General features: G+C 40.8%; 2 protein-coding genes across 2 annotated transcripts; both read left to right on the top strand.

Annotated features, from left to right (window-relative positions):
- The first annotated feature begins 7954 nt into the window (after positions 1 to 7954).
- Positions 7955 to 10197, top strand: LOC139346151 (perforin-1-like). The gene is made up of 3 exons (XM_070985086.1): positions 7955 to 7961; positions 8147 to 8682; positions 8968 to 10197. Exons 1-3 carry the CDS (start codon positions 7959 to 7961, stop codon positions 10145 to 10147), a joined length of 1719 nt encoding a protein of 572 aa, XP_070841187.1. The 5' UTR covers positions 7955 to 7958; the 3' UTR covers positions 10148 to 10197.
- Positions 10198 to 21727: 11530 nt separating this feature from the next.
- LOC139346452 (perforin-1-like) lies at positions 21728 to 23971 on the top strand. The gene is made up of 3 exons (XM_070985492.1): positions 21728 to 21741; positions 21872 to 22407; positions 22693 to 23971. The coding sequence occupies exons 2-3, from the start codon at positions 21872 to 21874 to the stop codon at positions 23867 to 23869; spliced, it is 1713 nt and encodes a 570-aa protein (XP_070841593.1). The 5' UTR covers positions 21728 to 21741; the 3' UTR covers positions 23870 to 23971.
- Positions 23972 to 24231: the final 260 nt, after the last annotated feature.

A 24231-nucleotide genomic window follows, 5' to 3' on the forward strand; every position in this document is an offset into this window, starting at 1 on the left:
TTGTCAAGTCAATGGCACCATCTTCTGGACAAATGGGGAGCCCATAGATTCCAGTTTTGCTAACTGACATTTCTCTAAATCATGTCAACTTTTTCAGTAGGTCTCACACAGTTAACACACCAGCACTACACAGCCTTTCATTGCTTTCACACATGTTGCATTCAATGACCAATTCTTTCAAAATTCACAAACTGTTTTCTCACTCAAACTCAACCATCACTTGTTCCATTCATGCCTGAGAATGATGTCGGGAAAATAAACTTATTTCATTATTGGAAAGTCTTTGGCACCTTTATTGGCCATTTGGTGCTGGGTAGGTGGTGCAGAATGGCTTTATGATTTCTTTTGTCATTATCAAACAAGTTGATTAATATACTCTTCAGTAAAATATTCAAGTAGCATGAAGACTCAATATTTGCTGTGGGCTTGGTTACTATTCTGGTACCAATGGCCCCCTCATTCAAAAAGATTTAAGTGTGACATATAAAACACAAAGGATAGGATAGAACAGTGCAGACCAAATCTTTCTAGACCAAAGAGGTTTTATCAGTCACACTTGACACCACACATAGCCCCAATGCCAGACAGTCTGTTTAATTTGTCAAGAGTGAATCTTTGTGATGAAGGAATGTAACACAACAGTCATACTCTGTGACAAGAGCTGAGACATGAGCAAAATGCCAGTGAGACGAGATGGTGACAGTAAAGCAATTTCTTTTGGGCCAACCACGCCCAGGGAAAGCTATGAGATGACTCAACTTAAAGCCCAGCACAGAAAACCATTTGCAAATGACTAAAGGAGTCTCTCACTAAATTAGACCAGTTGCTTGCACTTCTCAGCTCCATACATCCATGGGTTTTGAGGCTATCAGATGCCAAAACATCGCACGGCAATCTATCATTCTGAGTGCATAATGCTCCTCTCTTTTTCTAAACAGCATAAGGACCCTGTGAAGAAGCACTGAAGCCTACCACAGTCTGCAGCATGAGAAAAAGAACCTGGTCTCCCACCAAAATCCTCATTTAACAACTCTCTGATCAAACCAAAGCTCTTCATGCAATCCTGGGCTCATTGGAGAATTCTCTTTGGCTTCTTCATAAGGGATTTTTAAAATCAGACACCTACTGCAACACAGCATCACATAGTTTTTGTAAAAAACAAATTCAAAAGTTTTGACTCTGCATTTCTTTGGCAGCCTTATTGTACCACCGGACTGGCTCCATTTAAATGAATAAGCAGAGTGTTTTTTGCATGCAAGGCTGCTGAGTGTGTCAGATAAGATTTCATACAATTTGGGGGTTAAGCCATCATCATTGCTCCGTGTGTTTTACATCAAATACCAAAACTTCTTGAAAAAATATTTTGCAGTGCTCAGTCAAAGCAGGTCTTCCTGTTTGAGGTTGCAGCAGTGCTTTCAGTCTCACTGGAGGTAGGTGCAAATGGCCACAATATAAGCGTATGCAAACAATGCTATCTTCCTCCCACCCTTGATTCTCATGAAATGCTGTTCCTTTTTTCTGAGGTATTAAACCGCTGTGAGTACAGGTTCTTCTGAATCTGCAGACATCACTTCTGCATCACCAGCCTGCCACTTCTGGACCACTTTGACCTCACTGTTGGGGACATAAAGTATGGTCTCAGGTAGTTGTCTGAAAAGTAGTTGACATGAGGTTTGAAGCGGTCTGTGGAGCCTCTGTGTTACGACAAGATGTGTTGATTTGTTGAGCGCTGTAGATCATTTGAATGAAGTGATGCAGGGGATCTGGTTGTGGGTGTGGATCCACTCTACCCTGTGGGGAGAAGAAGCTGATATTGTGAAGAGCATGACTTCCTTTTCATTTGACAACATTAGAGATGTGTTTGAGTTGCTTGGATAGAGTGGATGGTGCTGTTTTGGTATCTGTGTGGGTGCCAGCAGCAAGCTGGAAATCCTTTATTGTCTGAACGTCTACATGCATGGGAATGCCTTCGCTGTCTGTACAAAATATGGACAGAAGTTACCTGTGTGTTGTGTCATTGTAATGTAGATAAATACACATCCTTAGTTTATTTACATGTGCTCTGGTCTGTGTAATAGGTGTACATTTTAAATATCATTGCTGCCTGTTGACAACTGCACATTTATAAGTTGTAATTTTGGAACTTCTAAAGGATTTCTATCCAAGGCAGTTTAAAAAGGGAAATGATAAAGAATATTTCCTGAAATTAAATGTTATTTTTTTGGTTAAGCTGGATTTTGTTGTGGTGATCACTAACACTAGATCTTAAATGACTCATTAAATTCATCTGTGGTTGCAGTGAAGCACTTCAGGTGGCATTTCCTCACAGCTTTAACTGGCAGTAAAGCTTTTAATGCAATTTCAGATCAATGCAGAAAAAACAGTGCCAGCCAATGATGCTACTTACTTAGTCTTACATAGATATACATATTCACAGACCCTACATCTATGGTATTGTAGCGCTGCCCAATTGAAACAGAAAGGAAAAATGCCAAAAACTGCATTTATTTCTTGAACAAAAACACAACTTGCCTTTCATTACTTTACATTTATTGAGCAGACAGCATTGTCTAAGGTTAAATTCCAGTAAGTGCATTCAAACATTCAAAAGGTATAAGAGCTAGATATCATAAAAATGGCAAGTGTGACCCTCTCAAATAAACTTAAAGTGTGTTATAGGAGCTGCAGTACAAGGGTTCAAGGTTTTTAAATAAAAGGTGAAACATCAACAGGAAAATGAAGCTTCCTCCTTCTGGTAAAAGAGCTTGACCACGTGAGACGCGTGAAACCCGCAGATGAGCAATGACCAAACACAGTGTTTCCCACACGTTCATTTATTTGTAGCGGCCCGCCACGAATAAATTTTAGCCGCCACAAATACATTTTTCGCCTTTTTCGGCGACTACTACTACTACTACTACTACTACTGCGCTCCGGCAAGGGCCTTCTTTTGCGACAAACTCAGATACATTGTGTGTAATAATTTACAAACAACGATTAGCTGAAGAGTGAAAGGAAGTACTTGCGTTGCCTAGCAACGGTGAATTGCTCGCACTTGTTGATGACGTATACCTGAGCTCCGCCGCCTCCGCTCAGCGCCTCTGCGCCCTACCTGGCGTTGAGCGAAGAGCAAATTTCTTATCATGTGAAGGCCCCTTAACGCTGCCTATAAATTAATAAGAAAAAGTCGTGGTGGAAGAGGCCTGGCTCAAACGACGAAGGTAAGACGTGTCAGTACAAAGTGGTCAAATAAGCCCAAAAGTGGTCCAAACAACTCTAACTCATTATGTTATATCAGCCTGTGTCTGTATCATACCTGGAAGCTGAGACATGTGCAGAGACATTAACTGTTAGTGTATGTTAGCCGACAGGCATCAGAGCTGCTTCTGTAATCTTAATCTCTGCTCATTAGTAATTAACTTGGATGTTCACTCGTTTAAACAGATGAGTATAGAAAAATATTTTCTAAAGAATGTTTTTTGCCCTATAGAGAAAACAACAGCAAAACACAGGGTCAGTGGTTTTGACCCTGAGTGGCTAAACATGCCTCAATTTAAATCCTGGCTGTATCACACTATGTATCTCTATTAATCTTAACCACCACACCACCACAAATAGATCCTTGATCTGTGGGAAACACTGAAACATGTGACATTTTGTGTTTTTTGTCTTCTCATTCTGCTTGAACTCAATGATTAATCCAACATGAGGCAAATTTACACATAACAAACTTTCAAAAACAAGATTTTGTGATCATTTCACTCATCCTAAAATATATACTATGAGAGTGTTGTGCCCAGCACCTCTGGTGCTGTGTAGCGCAGCCTCTCTCTCTCTCTCTCTCTCTCTCTCTCTCTCTCTCTCTCTCTCTCTCTCCCAGGCAGCGTGCAGGCGGCGGCGCAGGTGTGGTGAATCTGCAATCAGCTCACTCTGCTGCAGCGTTTATGAGGAGACAGAAGCCCTCTACTCGTCGCCAGTCTGTAAACCGACAAACGTTAGTGCTTTGGCTCCGTAAGTGTCTCTTGATTCCGAGTTTTTCCTTGAAGTAATCCTAGTTTGTTCCGTGTGTAGATTCCTCGCTCCAGTGCTCATTGCTGTCCTGCCTCACCTGCAAACGTCTCCTCCGGATGATCTCCTCGCCTCTCACCATACCTGCTCCATCACGCTGTCAGCGCATGTGTCTTGTCTCCCTCTCTGCCCTCAGTTAAGTCCCTTCAGTCTTAGTTTCATTAGTTCCTAGTTTATCTAATTCATTTGTTTCCTTAGTATTACTTCTAGTTCTGCTAGTACTTGGTCAGGTTTGTATAGTCAGGTAAAGTATAGTGTAGCCAGTTCTGTGAAGTAGTTTGAGTTATATTACTAGTTCAGTGCTCTTCTTGACCCCTAGGTGGTACTCTTGTTTCCTTCTCATTTCACCCCAGCTGTCCTGGGTACTATTTGTTAACTTTTCTTATTAATAAATATTATTCATTTATACTCGTACTGTGTGTGTGTGTGTTGCTTGCACCTGGGTCTTGTGTGGTTCCCGTAACAGAGAGATTGTCTCGCTGTATTTTAAGGTGGGATGCTTCCATCAACTTGCAGCACAGTTCCCTTACGTGACACCGGTAGTCTTGTATGCATCTCTTGAAATGACTGTCACTGCACAAAGCTTCCAAATTCACAATTGTGATTTTTACTCTAAATGCTATACTATAATTCAGTGTGGCATTTGTTCAACCACGTGTGTTTACAGTGCAAAACATTCACCCCCTCATTTTGGATGTTTAATTGTTTTACACTCAGTCACCATCCATCCATCATTTATAAGCACTTATGCGTGGCATTGGGCTGAAGCAGATCCCAGCTGACACTCAACGAGAGGCGGGGGACAGCCTGGACAGGTCGCCAGTGCAAACATTCATACAAGCAACCATTCATGCTCACAGTACACATGGGCAAATCACCAGTGAACACACAGTCACAATGGATATAATTAAAACAGAAAACAAATCTCATCAAATTGATCCAAAAAAAATCTGAGCATAAAATGCGAGACATATGATTGCATACACATTCACCCAACAGTATCACATGTAAATCCGCAGTGGTGTCACACATTACATATGACACATGTTAACTGGAATGGAGACCAACTGTGTGTAATCAAGGTGGACCGAATACCTGCACCCTATCTTGAAGGTGCAACATGATTTTCTACCAGCACAAAATTTTGTGTAAAAGAAAGTATACATAATTTGCAGTTAAATGGCTAAACCTCCAAAGCCAATGATGTAGTTCTTTACAGTAACTTGAAAACTTGTTTAAATACATACATGGCCTATTCAATATGCTGACAACTTTTCAAGCTAAAGTTCAGAAGAAGGCCCATGCAGAATGGCTTTGTGGATCAAAGTGTATCAGTGCAAAAGTCTTTAAGGAACCTGAATGGAAAAATAACATAGGTTCAACTGGTTTGTCTATAAAATCCATCCATCCATCCATTATCTATACCGCCTATCCCTTTCGGGGTTGCGGGGGGCTGGAGCCTATCCCAGCTACAATGGGCGAGAGGCGGGGTACACCCTGAGCCGGTCGCCAGCCGATTGCAGGGCCACATGCAAGGACAAACAACCTTGCATGTGGCAAACAACCATTCACACTCACACTCACACCTACGGACAATTTAGAGTCACCAATTAATGTTTTTGGTCTGTGGGAGGAAGCCGGAGTACCCGGAGAGAACCCACGCATGCACGGGAAGAACATGCAAACTTCACACAGAAAGGCCTCGCCTGACCCGGGGATCGAACCGGCAACCTTCTTGCTGTGAGGCACGCGCACTACTTGCTGCGCCACCGTGCAGCCCTCTATAAAATCCATCAAGTAAAATTTTTAGTATGCCATTTTAGTCATAATAATAACAATAACGTCCTTTAATATAGTGGAGTAAATCTATGGCAAAAAAAAAAAAAAGCTTCCTCATTCAGGTAAATGAGCTTGACCGTGAGTCACAGTGAGAAATACACAAACAAAGATACAACAAGTGATAAGTGTGACAATGGTTTCTGCGGTAGGGGAACAGGGCAACACTGTTGCTATGTGGAGAACCATACAGACAATAAGAGAAAGAATGTGATCTTAGTCGTCTTATTCTGCTCAAACATCACAGCTGATGCAGATTTTCACTTTACAGGCAACACTTGTTGCTTTTTGTGCTGATGGTTTATTGTTTGCATTATTCTTTGCATTACAATATATACATTTAGAGACTGTTCTTAGTAGTAATATAGTTAGCTCTTAACAGTGGGATGCATCTGCAAACCAGCAGCCCTAACACAGAGCACAGTTCTACTATTGACACAGGAAGTCTTGCATTTCTGTAGATGACTGTCCTGTTCTTTATTCAGAATCGCTACTTCTACTGCATGTTTGAGTGCTTTAAGCACTTTGTTCAAGTTTGGCTGCTTTGCACTGAATTACAGTGGGTGAAATTAGATTTTGTTAAGATGAACAAATGACAGCCAAAGTGAAAAAAAATAAAAAATCTTTAAAATGCATCAAAATTAAGTACAAATATAAAACAACACTAGTATAATGAAACACAGAAATAGTCCCACAAGCAGACAGTTGTTTTTAGAAGTCACCAAATCATTTTAACAGAGATCAACTGTGTGTAATCAAGGTGAAAAGAGATCTGGAAGGTCCAGCTGAGGATCAGAGGAGCATTGACCCGAATCAATGAGGGTTGGTTAAAGGGATGGATGAACGAGAAAGAGCCATTACAACTAAGTATGAATAGCTAAATCAGCCAAATATGATTAGGCCTGGCTGAAACATCGTCTTTGCTCCCAAACTTAAAAGACAAGGCTGACATCCTTCTGTCTTTAAATGAGAGAGCTGTATCTTTGCACGCAGCCCGTCTTCACCAGAAAAACAATGTTGTGGTGAAGGTCTGGTTAAGTTAAGGCACAAAAAACACTTGGTTATGGTTAGGAAATGATCACGTCATCAACAGGATGTCTCGTTAAAGATACCGTGGTCAGTCACCACCAAAACAACTGGAAAATATCCAAATGTCTCATTATATACATGGTTTTGTAGCCACAAACGTGGCTCAAACAGCAGTCTGCTGTACAATGTCAATATTTTATTCTCCTGACTGGGCTGCCGCATAGCCCACTTCCACTGTTGCCCCAATCATTGGCTGATGAGCGATAGATGAATGGTAGACCAGCACAAAGGCCAGTTGAGGCCTTTGTATGTGGAGTTTGCATGTACTCTCTGTGTCTACATGGATTTCCTGTGGGCACTCCAGCTTCCTCCCAGAGTAATCGATGGATAGATGGATGCTCTTGTACAGTATTTATTTTGTTTGATTCTTATTTTTGGCAATTTTAATCATTTGTTAAGTTTCTCTTTTTATCTAAATTTTTTCTGTCCTTGTGCTGCTCTAACACCTGAATTTGCCCATGGGGATCAAGAAAAGATAATCTTGTCTTATCTGATTGTATCTTAATCAGACCACTGTGAAGCGTTTTACATTTTCACACATATTTTACATATTTTTCCACAATTGAAATGTGATCATTCTAAGTTTGAAGTTCTTTCCTTCTCTAGCTATCTACTCAATTATTCTTGTTTTGTTTTTTATTCACATGCTGTAGCACATTAAGCTTTCACAAAATGCCAGTTTCCCTTTCTGGCCATTTAGGTTCCGTCTCATCTCTCAATAGTGTGTGAAGGAAGTAGAAGTGTCACACATTCTTACTGTACAGCAGGTATAACACATTAGCATGAGTGCAGATGGTTAAATATAAAATGCATGAGAATCACAAAGGCAGTCAAGACTCCGCCTCCACATAATGGTTAAATAAATAAAGAAAAAATTGATCACAAAAAAAGACTCCGCCTCCACATCAGTAACTATAATATAGGTTGGACAGCAGGCTCCTGAACAGATCTTGCTGTCAACAGTCATGGTAAGACCCCTGAGTTATCTCTCTGAAACTAATACTTTGACCTGAGTAATCTTTCACATCAAAATCTTCTTCATTTGTTTAGTGCCAACCAGTTTATATTGAGATGTTACATTCAAAGTTTCCATTGTTTAACTGATTCTGCCCATGCCATTTCTCCTGTCTCGTTGTTTAACCCTTTCATGCAGATGGCAAAGCTCTGGTATCTGATGCTCCTGTCCTGGGCATGGAGTCCTCTGTGTCTGCCATCCAGTGTCAGCTTCATTGGTACACCACAGGAGTGTGAAAAGGCTCACTTTGTCCCTGGTTACAATCTGGGTGGAGAAGGCTTCGACATTGTCACGATGGAGCGCAAAGGTGCCTATGTCATCGACACTGAAACATGGAAACTTGGTAATGGCACTTGCAGGCTATACAGAAACAGCTACATGAAGGGAGAGAAGCAGAAGGTCCCAGCTGCTGTGGTGGACTGGAGAAATCTCCCCAAATGCAGCTTAAAGGTCTCCAGTACAGTCTATAACTCTGCTGAAACTCTTGTCAATGATTCTACATCGTCTGTGTCCAATAACTGGAAAGTTGGCCTTGATATTCCTGTAGACCCCTCTGTTACCGTTGGGGTTGGCCTTGGGGGCTCCCACTCCAGAGAGTCTCTCTTTGGCATGCAAAAGTCAAAGCAAGACCGCTACACCTTCTCTCGCCAGTCTGTCAACTGTAACTTCTACGGGTGAGTATGTGGACAGATATTTGACTTTTTGTCATGAACTCTGAAGTTATTTAGTCAGTTAACTACAGAATATTTAATCTTGGTATTGTATAAACTCATCCCACATCCCAGTGCTGTAGTTATTTCATAAGAGCGCCTGTTAAATATATACGAAGATGGACTGTACGTAACAAATAATGACATTAATTTAGGTGTAAGTGAATAACACAAACAGCACTGTAACACCTCAATGAAACAACATTGTTACTGGATGCAACTTACTTACCAGACTCCTTTGCTTCACAGCTACAGACTGGCAACAAACCCTCCACTGAGTCATGACTTTGAATCAGCTGTGAACTCCCTTCCTTCATATTCACATGAGGCTGAACCATTATATCGCAGTCTGATCGACACATATGGTACACATTACATCACACAAGTGTCTCTGGGAGGTGAAATTAAAGCAATCACCTCCATCAGGACCTGCGAGGCAACCATGAATGGACTTTCGGCAACAGAAATCAGTGACTGTTTGTCAGTTGAGGCCTCGGCTACCTTTGCCAGTACTGCCAGCATTAAGGCCATGACTGAACATTGTCAGGCAAAGAAGAAGAAGTTAGGCTCTAACCAAAGTTTCAGCAGCATGTTTAATGAGCGTAGCACAGAGGTCATTGGTGGAAACATCAACGGCGCCGATGTCCTCTTTGAAGGTCAGTCAAACCCCTCCATCTATAACAGCTGGATTGACTCACTGAAAAACACCCCTGATGTGGTCCGATACAACATAAAGCCCCTGCATACCATACTGTCAAGAGGTCATCCTGCCTCCAATGGACTGAAGCAAGAGGTGGAGAAGTACATCAAGAAAAACGCAGTGTTGAGTAAATGCTCAGAAAGCTGTAAGATTGGACACAGATCCAGCAAAAGGGATCCTTGTGCTTGTGTTTGTGACAGTAATCAGAATATCAAGTCAAACTGTTGTCCTGCTGGGAAAGGTCTTGCGACATTAAAGGTCTTCGGGCTCTATGCACAGGGTCTGTATGGTGATTGGTGGACTGAGACAGATGGTTCAGTTGAGGTGACATATGGTGATCAGGTTAAGCGCACTGTCATCATAAGTAATAATGACAATCCCAAATGGCCGGAGACATTTGAATTTGGACCCATAACCATCAACATGAAAAACAAACTTATGTTCAGTGTTTATGATGAGGATACTTACTGGAACAGTGATCTACTTGGCGAGTGTTCACTTGATCTGCGTAAAGGGAAGGTGACTGACAGCTGCATGTTAAATCATGGTACCCTCTTCTTCTCCTACATAGTAGAGTGTGCACCAAGTCTTGGTGGTCCGCAATGTCAAGAGTACATTCCAACCCCCCTGAGTCCCTCTCTAGCCAAGGTCTTCCACACCAGAAATGGGGTCCTTGCTGGAGAGACAGGGAAGTGGAGTGCTAAATCAGTCATCGGTCAGTCAGGTTGAGGTCAGCTGTTGGTATGAGATGGGGTGATGAGAAAACAAGGATTTGACTTGATGATGATCCTGCATGCAGTGAATAGCATCTTTTATTCTGTTACTCATGTTTTTTTCCTTTGACTTTTGTTTGCAAAAATATTTAGATTTGGTGTCAATTTCTCAAATGTAATCTAAATATGTGTTTGTCAGAAACAGGGTTCAATAATATACCTTTTCTTCTGCTTCTTATTTGTTAGTTCTAAAAGACAACACAGGTGTACGTTTGTTTTCTATTGAAGAAATACTGTTGTATTTTGTGATTCATGTGTAATATTGAATTGCGTACTGATAGCTTGTCCAATATATGATCCAATTAAAATAATTTACGAAAATAATATTTGTAGATCTCCTTTCATCCCTGGAAAAAAAATTTCACTGTAATTTGCAGCTACAATTTTAATTGTGAGGGTCTTTCCTGCTGTGGAGAAGGGAGAGAGGAGAGGGAGTAATGCTGAGAGAACACGTGGACATATGCAAGTGTAAATGACTTACTTGCCCATGCTCACTGATAGCTCTTGAACACTTTGATCCCCAAACAAGCATAATTCAAAATGACCTTCCTTTCCATCACAACATGTAAGACACAGCACAAATGTTGTTTTTTGGGGTCATGAACTACAGGGATTTTCAATTTTCCTCCTCCCACCAATTAGGAAGGACTAAAACTGATCCTAATCCGCAGTATAACAGTATAGTATAAAATGTTTTCTAATCAGCGCATTATCACAATGTCATTGCTGTGTCTAAAAGAAATGCATGTGACAGTCACAGGGGTCATAAAATGTGCTAGAGTGTGCGGAACAGAAACCCCAAATAAAGGAAGAGGAGCACATTTGAATAAAAGAAGTTGGGTGAGGAGTGGGTGCAATAAGAAAAACAAGTTCAAAGAAAGACAGACAGAATGAGGAGTACATTATGTTCGTAGGCCGTGCCACTCCACCATCCTACAAAGACATTTAGCTGTGATTCACTTTAGAGCATCTCAAAACTAATAAAATCACCTGCATATATCAAATAACTTGTTCATGTGTGTGTGGTCATGGTGTGCTGAAGCAGGATGCTTTAAGTGTGCAAGACTTTGACAGTCTGAAGCTGAGACGATGGAGCTTTAACTGTAAACGGACCAAATAGCATGTTTTGCTTCATCACTCTATGTCATGTCTTGTATTGTCATGTTTGAAGCTATTGAGATGTTTTAAGTGTAACTTTATACTGATGCAACATCTGGTTTTATGCATTGTTGTGTTCAAGCTCACTTTGATAAATGATTAAACTTGATTACACTCTGTGTCCCAATAGCTACATCAACACCAACACTGATTATGAATCAGAGAGATAACTGATCTTGTTAGTTCTCTGATCAAATAGTGAGACATCACATTCAGAAGTTGTATTTAGAAGATTTCCATTTTTTTCACTGATGAGTGTAATGCTCTTTGGTACATTGCAGCACAGTTACAATATTTCAATATGTCTTTCTATTTGGAAATATTTCACTTTGTTCTCTTTAGTTCTTGTCTTGATAATGTGAGTGCAGTTGTTTGTGGGGTGAATATTTCTATGGTCATCTCTAAAAATGCCAGGTCTTATCAGCTTATAGATCATGGGACCTGCAACCCACAGCGCTGAAATCTGTGAAAAGCCACAGACACATTGTGTTGATAACGGTATTTTTTGCAACAGCTAGTCAGTTTTGCAACAGGTTTGTACAGCCACAGACAGCCACAATATTGCACTTGCGTAGTCCTTGACAGAGCGGTGCTCAGAGGTCATATATAAAATCTTGGTGAACTTGTGAGGGAGAACTATGGCTCTGTGCTTCTCTTAAACTTCTACATAGACTTAAAATGTAGGTTCACTTTAACACAGACAATATTGAATTGTCTCATATCAATCATAGCAAAGCACATTACATCTTTACTGACTGACTGATTGATTGTGAGTAGCTCACTATTCAGCTGCGGCTTCTCAATATGCACAAGCAGTTCTTCCATCCATATAGTTTCTGCATTATGGCAGGATAGGAAGGGTTGTACCCACTCACACAGTCTCCAGTCTGTCACATTGTCTGTGACTGTGTCTGTGACATTCACAAGGTAAAAACATTCCATCTCACTTAACTTGCATATCATTTGGTGTGTGAGAGGAAAACTCCGCTAAGCAGTGTGGCAATCAATGGGGCTGAATAGTTTATGCCTGCAAGACCATGAGTGATTTCATTTGTAAAAACAAGAGCCAGTCCAACATGTTTTTGTGTTCTACTAACAAAGACCTGATTACCAACCAAGTTTTCCACTACCATCACAGTTGCACCACTAAAATGAAATTGTGTAAAATAAACACTTTCAACCATGATGAAAATCAGCTGCTGCATGACCACAATGTGAGCTTAATTTGCTTACACAATCACATTGTGTGGACTCGCCTTCATTGTGTGGACAAAATGCAGGTCCTCATAATGTAAACCATGAAATTTCAGCATTCCATGCACACATTGTGTTGTCTTTGTGTTCACTTGCATTAAAAAACAACAACAGCAAAAAAAAAAAAAAAAGTTTTTTTTGTGTTTAAATCATAGAGGACAAGGGACACTGTGGTTTAGCAAGCAGCCAGTTTGGGTTCTGTTTCCCTCTACCTATAGTCAAGTCAAGTCAATGGCACCATCTTCTGGACAAATGGGGAGCCCATAGATTCCAGTTTGATTGCTAACTGACATTTCTCTAAACCATCCATCCATCCATCCATTTTCTATGCCACTTATTCCTCTCGGGGTCGCGGGGGGCCAGAGCCTATCCCAGCTGTCAACGGGCGAGAGGTGGGGTACACCCTGGACCGGTCGATCACAGGGCAAATTTCTCTAAACCATGTCAACTTTTTCAGTAGGTTTCACACAGTTAACACACCAGCACTACACAGCCTTTCATTGCTTTCACACACATTGCATTCAATGACCACATCTTTCAAAATTCACAAACTGTTTTCTCACTCAAAGTCAACTGACACCACACATAGCCCCAATGCCAGACAGTCTGTTTAATTTGTCAAGAGTGAATCTTCAAGGAATATAACACAACAGTCATACTCTGTGACAAGAGCTGAGACATGAGCAAAATGCCAGTGAGACGAGATGGTGACAGTAAAGTGTGACGGCCTGTTTAACCTGTTACCTAATTTCTCTCCAGTTGACCCTCTCCTGGAGTGACAGCAGTCCAGGGGCTGTCAGAGCTGCTTGGGTACACCTCTAGTAGGTGTGGCTTTAGTTATAAAAGGGGCTGGATGAGTACCTCTCTTCCTCTTCTTGCCTGATGACTGAGCAGCATGCTGACCCCAGGGCATGCAATCAGGTTTTCTTGGTTTGGGTTTTCTTTATAATTTGACATGCACACACTTTTCTCACCCGTACAGGCATTTCACGACACAGCAACATCATTTTTCATTCAGTTGTCTTTATGTTGAGTTAAATAAATGATCAAACTGACTGACAGCATGTGTGGCTCCCTCCTTTGTTACAGACTTTGAGCCAGGTTTGTAACAAAAGCAATTTCTTTTGGGCCAACCACACCCAGGGAAAGCTATGAGATGACTCAACTTAAAGCCCAGCACAGAAAACCATTTGCAAATGACTAAAGGAGTCTCTCACTAAATTAGACCAGTTGCTTGCACTTCTCAGCTCCATACATCCATGGGTTTTGAGGCTATCAGATGCCAAAACATCGCACGGCAATCTATCATTCTGAGTGCATAATGCTCCTCTCTTTTTCTAAACAGCATAAGGACCCTGTGAAGAAGCACTGAAGCCTACCACAGTCTGCAGCATGAGAAAAAGAACCTGGTCTCCCACCAAAATCCTCATTTAACAACTCTCTGATCAAACCAAAGCTCTTCATGCAATCCTGGGCTCATTGGAGAATTCTCTTTGGCTTCTTCATAAGGGATTTTTAAAATCAGACACCTACTGCAACACAGCATCACATAGTTTTTGTAAAAAACAAATTCAAAAGTTTTGACTCTGCATTTCTTTGGCAGCCTTATTGTACCACCGGACTGGCTCCATTTAAATGAATAAGCAGAGTGTTTTTTGCATGCAAGGCTGCTGAGTGTGTCAGATAAGATTTCATACAATTTGGGGGTTAAGCCATCATCATTGCTCCGTGTGTTTTACATCAAATACCAAAACTTCTTGAAAAAATATTTTGCAGTGCTCAGTCAAAGCAGGTCTTCCTGTTTGAGGTTGCAGCAGTGCTTTCAGTCTCACTGGAGGTAGGTGCAAATGGCCACAATAAAAGCGTATGCAAACAATGCTATCTTCCTCCCACCCTTGATTCTCATGAAATGCTGTTCCTTTTTTCTGAGGTATTAAACCGCTGTGGGTACAGGTTCTTCTGAATCGGCAGACATCACTTCTGCATCACCAGCCTGCCACTTCTGGACCACTTTGACCTCACTGTTGGGGACATAAAGTATGGTCTCAGGTAGTTGTCTGAAAAGTAGTTGACATGAGGTTTGAAGCGGTCTGTGGAGCCTCTGTGTTACAACAAGATGTGTTGATTTGTTGAGCGCTGTAGATCATTTGAATGAAGTGCAGAGCATGTCTTCCTTTTCATTTGACAACATTAGAGATGTGTTTGAGTTGCTTGGATGGAGTGGATGGTGTTGTTTTGGTATCTGTGTGGGTGCCAGCAACAAGCTGGAAATCCTTTATTGTCTGAACGTCTACATGCATGGGAATGCCTTTGTCTTATATACATGTTGTACACGCATGCGCCAACGCTATGCAAAGGTTTTCTACGACGGATCAATGCATGCGTGTATGTTTGTGTGCATGCATGTTTTCATATGGCAGATGCAAGTGTGTTCTGTGTGTGTGTGTGTGTGTGTGTGTGTGTGTGTGTGTGTGTGTGTGTGTGTGTGTGTGTGTGTGTGTGTATGTGTGTGTGTGCGTGTGTGACCTGGTATTTATCATGTTGTGGGGACAAAAATCTGTTTACACAGTCACATTGTGGGGAGGATCTTCCTTATGGGGACAAAATGCAGGTCCCCTTAATGTAGATCATTAAATTTTAGGGTGCAGACTGAGGATAGGGTTACAGGTTAGGTAAGGTACAGGGTTAGGAATAAGCAAATAGTGCTTATGGTTAGGGTTAGGGTTAGGTTAGGGTAAGGCTCCAGGAAATGAATGTAAGTCTATGTAATGTCCCCACAAGTGATAAAAACACAACATGTGTGTCCTGGTCTGTCGCGGAGGAAGGACTTGCCGGGATGGGATAAATGCAGAGAAATCATTTCACAGAAGCATGGTGTGTGCAGTCCTCCCCGTAACTCTGCATGGTGTGTGGATTGTGATTAATAAAGGATGTCTTTGTCTTTTGTGTATGTTTGTGTATTGTTGTGTATTACCTATGTTTTGAAGAATGAATCTGTTTACACAGTTATATTGTGGGGACTTGCTTTCCTTATGAGGACAAAACAAAAAGGAGAAGTCGCCATAATGTAAATCCTGACATTTCAGGGTGAAGACCTGGGTTGAGGTTAGGTTTAGGCAAACAGTGGTTCTGGTTATGGTTAGGGTAAATCTCCAGGAAATGAAAGTAAGTCTATGTAAAGCCCCCAGAACTGATGGAAACACGACTTTGTGTGTATTTACACAAGCACAGTGTCCTCTGAGGAGCCCAACCAATCACTTTACCTCTGTGTATCGGCACACCTTCTCTCTGTGATATAAATAGATGGTGGATACATCAATTCCCTCGAGTCACAGCTGAAGTTCAAAAACTTCTGTTTTGACAGAAGGGAGAGGACACACTGCTCAAAGACAGCCAATAGCTGATAAACAGCAGTAACCTGCTCGTACAGAATCCTGACTGCAATGTGTTTATACGGGGTTTGTATTCATTTGTCAACAGCTTAATAAAAATTAAGATATAACCGATCGATTTGCTGTGGTAAAGGTTCAGCTGTGCAGTAAATACATAACATGTATATCACATTGTGATTTCCCCAGTGGAAACTAAGGATAGAATAATTTCATGGGTAATGATTCAACGTCTCATTTTGATTTGAGTTATTTCTCCAAAATTGAAACCAAAAGAATTATTATTCTGAATGATTTAGTGATTCTTACACAGATTCTAGCTGATAAGTCTGAATATTTACTGTTTGCCACAAGAGATTGCTGATGTGCAACACCTCACATGCCTGCTCATTGTTGCATGGCACTAGTGCCCCTCTGTGGTGAGATATATGAATTGCAACTTTTTAGAGGCCTCAGAGTATTTGAGGAGGGACATAAAGCTGCCTGTAGTACTGGATGAGCAACAGCAGAGGGTGAACGTCTTCATGTTTTGCAGATGCAAGTGGAAGGAAACCCCATCTGCATTTGATGTGCTGGGCTTTATGCACACTCAGACTCATTCCACAAAGAGCCGAGTGGCTGGAGGTTTTCTTTCTAACCAAGCGGCAGCACATCAGACTTGAGTCATTTCATTAGATGATCTCAGTCTTCAGACAGCTGATTGGTCAGCCTGCGTGCTCTTGATTGGTTGGAGGAAAAACCTGCAGCCACACGGCCCTTTGTGGAATGAGTTTCACATGCCAGAACACCACTTGCCCCAAAAGTTCTTCATAATGTAAATCAATAGGACACATATAGCACACATACAGTATATCTGTGTATTACCTACAGTACTATTTTGTGTAATACATCCTGTGGTGGATGAAGTATTCAGATGCTTACTTATATAAAAGTAATAACACTACAGTGTGGAAACTAACATATTATTACTCATTCATAAACATGTCAGCAGCATGTTTCATTATAGCTGCTTAAAGTTGAGCTAATTTCACCAGTTTTATTCATAACATGCACTGTGCTTTATAAGCTGATCACACGTTTTGTATGTTAAACCCTAATCTGCATGGTAGCTTTTAACTGCTTTATTAAAAAGTACAGTAATTCCCTCTGAAAAGTAGTGAAGTAGAATTAGAAAGTAGAATAGTAAAAGTACCTCATAATTGTACTTAACAACAGTTCTTCTGTAAATTAAATGATTTTCACCAGCCAACAGTATGTGGTTTGTAACAAATCTGATATCTTTTAAATTAACAAATCTTTGCTGTCACTTGAAATTCTTGTAATTACAGTTTTTGTTTGTTTGTTTGTTTGTGAAGTTAAAAAGTAGGCCACTCATGCACATAATTAAAACATCTGCATGGCATCGAAGTACAAGCAGAGCAGTCTTTAAGTGAAACTGGCAGGATGATAGAACTTGTAATACAAAGTGACACAGGAAGTTTTGCAGTCATTTATTTCTCTCTTAAGGCAGCTCTTGTATCATTTACTGAAGAAAACGGTAAGACTTTCATCTCTACTCGTTTCTTTTCTACACACAGTTTTGCGTAAGGCATTGTAAAGCCTTACCACATAAACTTCATAGTCTCATTTCTGTGGCTTGCCTCATGGAGCCTGATAACAAAATGAGGATTTGGTTGAGATTTGTTCACAAAAAGGCCTTGAATTGAATTCTGAATATCTAACTGAAGGCAAGTAACACAAGCTAGAAGTGTTAATAACAGTAATAATTATAATTTTACTGATCTTGGAATGAGGCATCATTACAAACAGTCTACTGAGAAATTAGTGCAAAATGAAACCCTGTGTGAAATCTGTCAAATCAGCAAAAATGACAAAATGAGTGATCTGTGGAAACATGGAAATCAGAGTCGTTTTGATGAAGAACCATTTACATAAGAGATGCTACAGTGATGCTTAATCCAGCAATTTTAAGACAAGTTTACTTTTTACGATGAACTTTTCAACAAATTTTAAAGTCATCGTTTGTAATTTCATGCGTCATTCAGTTCACTTGCAGCACAGACAGCGAGCGGAGTTTCATTAAAGGAAGTCTTGTGTGCATCTCTGGAAATTATTATCATTGATTTTAACTCACAATTGCATCTTTCACTGCATGTCTAAGTGCTATAAATGCTATCATCAAGTGTGACAGTTGTTAAGCCACAGGGACTTTCTCATGTTAAAGGCTATACTCGTCTTTTATTGTTATACACTGAATCCCAGTGGAAGTAATTAATTTTTTTGAATGCACAACATTGACTCTTTAATGTAATAATAATGCAAAAAGAACTCTCACATCAAAATAATCTAAATAAGTGCACACAAGTCACATATTCATTCATATGACAAGTGATCTGCAGCTGGTTCACCACTTTCCTGCTTTACTAGAAATACCCACAGCACAACAACTGATGATTAAAGCTTTAACAAAGTGAAGATAGTATTTAGCTATTGATGATGACTGGATATGGGGTTGAGGGGAAAACTTTGGCTTGGTTGGGTGAAAAGAGAAGGGGCATTCCAAACAAACCTGCAGCAAGATTATTGAAAAGAAACCAGGGGAAAGATCAGGGGAGAGATATGAGGAAATTCAGTATCAAAGCTCTGAATGTGCGTCAAAGTTTAATATTATCTGTGTCTGGATCATGGCGGGAGCAGCTTAAGCAAGGTAGCACGTAACTGCAATGTAAAGAATGCTGCAAAGCCAAGGTCTCAAAACTGAGCCTGTGTGAGTGGGGCACTAATGAGGGGCACCACTGAGACCTGTGGCCACTTTAAAGGAGCTACAAGGTTTGGTGGAGACACTGTACATACAACATGCTCTGACTTGCCTGGTGCTTCATGGCAGAGTGGCAAAGACAAAGCTCTTGAAGGAAAAATAAAATAATAATAATAAAAAAATCTGAAGGCAGAGAGCAGACTGTGAAACAAACTGGAGGAAGCTTCTATGGCTCCATGAAATTTAGCTTTCTGGACATACTCTAAACAATATGTTGGGTTTGGGCTGCCAGAAATGCCATTTGCTCTATGAAGTCTGGCAGTGATGTGTGGATGTTCCTATGCAGCTCTGAGGACAGAGTATCAAATGAATACAGCACAATACAAAGGAGTTCTGGAGAAAAACCCTGTGCAGCATGACAGAGTGTGGAGCAGTTTTGCTGAGGAGAATGTGGAAAATGTGCTGTGGCTCAATACACATATTCACGTCATAGACTCATAGCTGTAAAAGGTTATCTCTGATAAATATTTATCTAAAGATGGCAAATACCTGTGTAATCAATTATTCTGTTGCATTTTTGTAATCACTGTGATTTGTTTACTCATTGACATTAGAGCCATTTTAGAGTCATGGAGTCATGTTTGTTTTGTGCCAAAAAACACCCAATTACATATACAGAAATTCAATGAAGAAGACTTCATGGTGGTGTGGATACTTTTCACACACACTCAGATCAGGACCACCTGTGAGAATGGGAAATGTAAAGGTGTGGATATCTTCAGTTCATATTACTTGCTCTCATCAGCCGTCTGGAACAGCATCCAAAGCTACTGCTCATTGGCACCCGGCATCCTGTGAAAGTCTACGGATAAAAATAATGTATTAACATTAATGTTGTTCTCTCAACAGCTGGTTAGCTGTGCAACAAGACTGTAGAGTCTCAGTATCACATTTCTATCTAACCATCAACAGCAGAGCACCCTGTTATCATATACAGGGTGTTGGTGAACTTGTGAGGGCGAGGAGAGTGTTGTTGGTGTGAAATCTCACGCTTTTTAGCCTTAGTCAGGCTTTCTCTCTCTCTCTCTTTTTGTACAGACATCATTAAACCGTTGTTCGTCATCATTTTTGAAAGCATATCTTCACTGATAGCTTCAGTTATGGGAAACTCACTATTATGCTTCTCAATAGGTTGAGTTCATCCATCCATTCTCCATTATTCACTCATGCTGTTGTGGGATGCTGTAGTCTAACCTAGCATGTGTTGGATGAGAGGGTGACTGGGGAGGTGGTGTTGGATTGATGGTGGAAAGGTCACCAGTTGATCACAACGTTAACACATATCCAGTAAAGGCACACAAACACATCCACACTTATCAACACCTGCAGGAAATTTACGGTTTCTATTCCATCCTCTCTCGCCTGCCTGTGTCAGGCCTGTGGGATGAGCCGGAGCACCCAAGACCCTTTTGTTGTGAGGTCACAGATCTAAACACATTTGATTAATCAGAAAAGCAGATGCAAAGATCTCCTGACCTTCACTTTCCAAAGTGAAAATTCTGTAAGCCCATCACAGCCTGGTTAATACTCATGTTTTTCAAGCTCCATCCCCGAGTATGCAACACAGACTTTGTGTCAACTAGTGTTAAAGTTTAGCCATGCTTGAGCTCTGTGAGGTTGTGTTGTACTTGTGAGCATGTCAGTATGTTATAGTCAGCTGCATGCTAAGGTCAAGATGCTGACATGCTCACAACGCTGAAACAAAACATGTCCAAGCCAAACATTGTTCACAATGTTTAGCAGGTTAACATGCTAACGTGCTTATTAACACTAAACACAAAGTCCTGCTGAGACTGATGGGAATGTCATTAGTTTTGCAGGGATTTGGTCATAAACCAAAGTAATGGATGAATTGAAATTATGACCGGATGATGGTGCTAGATAGAGAGTCAGGTGTTGATCAAAGTGATCACTTTTCATCCCAAGGAGAACATGAACGTGTGGACCAAATTCAATGACACAGAATAAAGTTGTTGAGACATTTCACTGAAAACCACAAACTGTGCCTTACAGTGGCACCAGAGGAGTATGCAGGAGATCATCAAAGTCAGTAGGATTCACGCTCTGTGGACTGTGAATGTCTCTACAAAATTTCATGCAATTCCATTAAATGACTGACTGACAGACACATTGCAGGACCATACCAATAACATAAAAAACTCTCAGGTGGTTAAAGACTGTCTTTAATGCCAGTGAGAAGCCAATAGATACAGTAAATACTGCTGTAGTTTTGTCTCTGTACCATCTCTTTATGTAAGGTGTCTTTTTCACAGGTTCAGACTCTGAACCTTAAATTTTACGAGGGTCTGGACCTCTTATGGCAAAACTACATTTCACAGAATAATACTAGAGATGCATTCTGGTTCTGTCCTTAAAATGTGCCAAATGATCCTCAAGTTGTTTGTCTGGGACTCATTTTGACAACCTTCTGCAACCTGGTGCCCTGACAGAAAAAAAAGCTTTATTGTTGTTTTGTAAAATAGAAAAAGAAAGTCTGGTTGCTTTTATCTGCATTACTACAGAGGAATGCCTGTTTTATTGCACAATAAATGGACAGCTTTTCACATTTAAGCTCGAAATGTTTTAATCAGTCTCCTTTAGCTGCATTCTCAATGACACACAATTACTCATGTATATGTATATATGTATACACTACATGTATATACACTATGCGCACACATATATATTAGCATATTGCAGTTATGTCATAGGCATATGATAATATGTCACTGTAAAAACCCCTTTTTAATCATATTTCTCATCTCAACATGGTGTGAAGTAAGTGAAAATGTGTGAATGCAGTGGAAATAAAATAAAACTTGTCAGAAGACTGTTTAAATTGGCAGTAAAGACTCCACCTCCAGGACATTATAATACAATATAAGTCAGACTTTGAAAGCCACTCACCAGACTTTGCTCTCCAGAGTCAAGGTAAGGTCAGAAACCTGAGTCCTGTCTTCTTTGTTACCAGTCGCTTGCATTGAGGATTGCTTTATCTTCTTCATATTTATTCAAATATTATATATTTATTCTTCTGCTGCGTTTTATTTTTTTCATGCAGATGGCAAAGCTCTGGTATCTGATGCTCCTGTCCTGGGCATGGAGTCCTCTGTGTCTGCCATCCAGTGTCAGCTTCATTGGTACACCACAGGAGTGTGAAAAGGCTCACTTTGTCCCTGGTTACAATCTGGGTGGAGAAGGCTTCGACATTGTCACGATGGAGCGCAAAGGTGCCTATGTCATCGACACTGAAACATGGAAACTTGGTAATGGCACTTGCAGGCTATACAGAAACAGCTACATGAAGGGAGAGAAGCAGAAGGTCCCAGCTGCTGTGGTGGACTGGAGAAATCTCCCCAAATGCAGCTTAAAGGTCTCCAGTACAGTCTTTGACTCTGTTGAAACTCTTGTCAATGATTCTACATCGTCTGTGTCCAATAACTGGAAAGTTGGCCTTGATATTACTGTAGGCCCCTCTGTTACTGTCAGGGTTTGCCTTGGGGGCTCCCACTCCAGAGAGTCTCTCTTTGGCATGCAAAAGTCAAAGCAAGACCGCTACACCTTCTTTCGCCACTCTGTCAACTGTAACTTCTACCGGTGAGTATGTGGACAGATATTTGACTTTTTGTCATGAACTCTGAAGTTATTTGGTCAGTTAACTACAGAATATTTAATCTTGGTATTGTATAAACTCATCCCACATCCCAGTGCTGTAGTTATTTCATAAGAGCGCCTGTTAAATATATACGAAGATGGACTGTACGTAACAAATAATGACATTAATTTAGGTGTAAGTGAATAACACAAACAGCACTGTAACACCTCAATGAAACAACATTGTTACTGGATGCAACTTACTTACCAGACTCCTTTGCTTCACAGCTACAGACTGGCAACAAACCCTCCACTGAGTCATGACTTTGAATCAGCTGTGAAATCCCTTCCTTCATATTCATGTAAGGCTGAACCATTATATCGCAGTCTGATCGACACATATGGTACACATTACATCACACAAGTGTCTCTGGGAGGTGAAATTAAAGCAATCACCTCCATCAAGACCTGCGAGGCAACCGTGAATGGCTTGTCTGTGACAGAAGTCAACGACTGTTTGTTAGTCGAAGCCTCAGCTAGCTTTGCACATCCTGATAGTATTAAGTCAATGATGCAACACTGTCAGGAAAAGCGGAAGAAGCTCTCTATTCCGAGTTTCAGCGGCATGTTTAATGAGCGTAGCACAGAGGTCATTGGTGGAAACATCAACGGCGCCGATGTCCTCTTTGAAGGTCAGTCAAAACCCTCCATGTATAACAGCTGGCTTGACTCACTGAAAAACACCCCTGATGTGGTCCGATACAACATAAAGCCCCTGCACACCATACTGTCAAGAGGTCATCCTGCCAGAGCCGGACTGAAGCAAGAGGTGGAGAAGTACATCAAGAAAAACGCAGTGTTGAGTAAATGCTCAGAAAGCTGTAAGATTGGACACAGATCCAGCAAAAGGGATCCTTGTGCTTGTGTTTGTGACAGTAATCAGAATATCAAGTCAAACTGTTGTCCTGCTGGGAAAGGTCTTGCGACATTAAAGGTCTTCGGGCTCTATGCACAGGGTCTGTATGGTGATAGGTGCACTCAGACAGATGGTTCAGTTCAGGTGACATATGGTGATCAGGTTAAGCGCACTGTCATCATTGTTAACAATGACAATCCCAAATGGCCGGAGACATTTGAATTTGGACCCATAACCATCAACACGAAAAACAAACTTATGTTCAGTGTTTATGATGAGGATTCTTACTGGAACAGTGATCTACTTGGCGAGTGTTCACTTGATCTGCGTAAAGGGAAGGTGACTGACAGCTGCATGTTAAATCATGGTACCCTCTTCTTCTCCTACATAGTAGAGTGTGCACCAAGTCTTGGTGGTCCGCAATGTCAAGAGTACATTCCAACCCCCCTGAGTCCCTCTCTAGCCAAGGTCTTCCACACCAGAAATGGGGTCCTTGCTGGAGAGACAGGGAAGTGGAGTGCTAAATCAGTCATTGGTCAGTCAGGTTGAGGTCAGCTGTTGGTATGATTTTACAATGATTATTTTGCAGTAGTTGCTTTTATCTCTTTGACTTTGAGATAATCTTAATTTTTCTTTAACTTCTCTTTGCAAAAACAATTTTAAGTCTTTGTATTTACTCAAATATATAAATTGTTTTGTCAGAAACATTGATAATGTAGATCTTTGTCTGCTTTCTTTGTTACATGTGTGCCACAAACTCTGCCAGTAAAGCATCAGCAAAGACAACACTGGTCTCTGTGTGATTTTATAATACTAAACATAACATGTCCCTTTGTAGTGTATATCTAATGTCTCAAACAAACATTATGCATACTTTGTCCTGCTGTTTGAGAGGTGTGCAAGGTCTTCCC

The sequence above is a fragment of the Chaetodon trifascialis genome, chromosome 2 (assembly GCF_039877785.1).
Source record: "Chaetodon trifascialis isolate fChaTrf1 chromosome 2, fChaTrf1.hap1, whole genome shotgun sequence".
Taxonomy (NCBI): Eukaryota; Metazoa; Chordata; class Actinopteri; order Chaetodontiformes; family Chaetodontidae; genus Chaetodon; species Chaetodon trifascialis.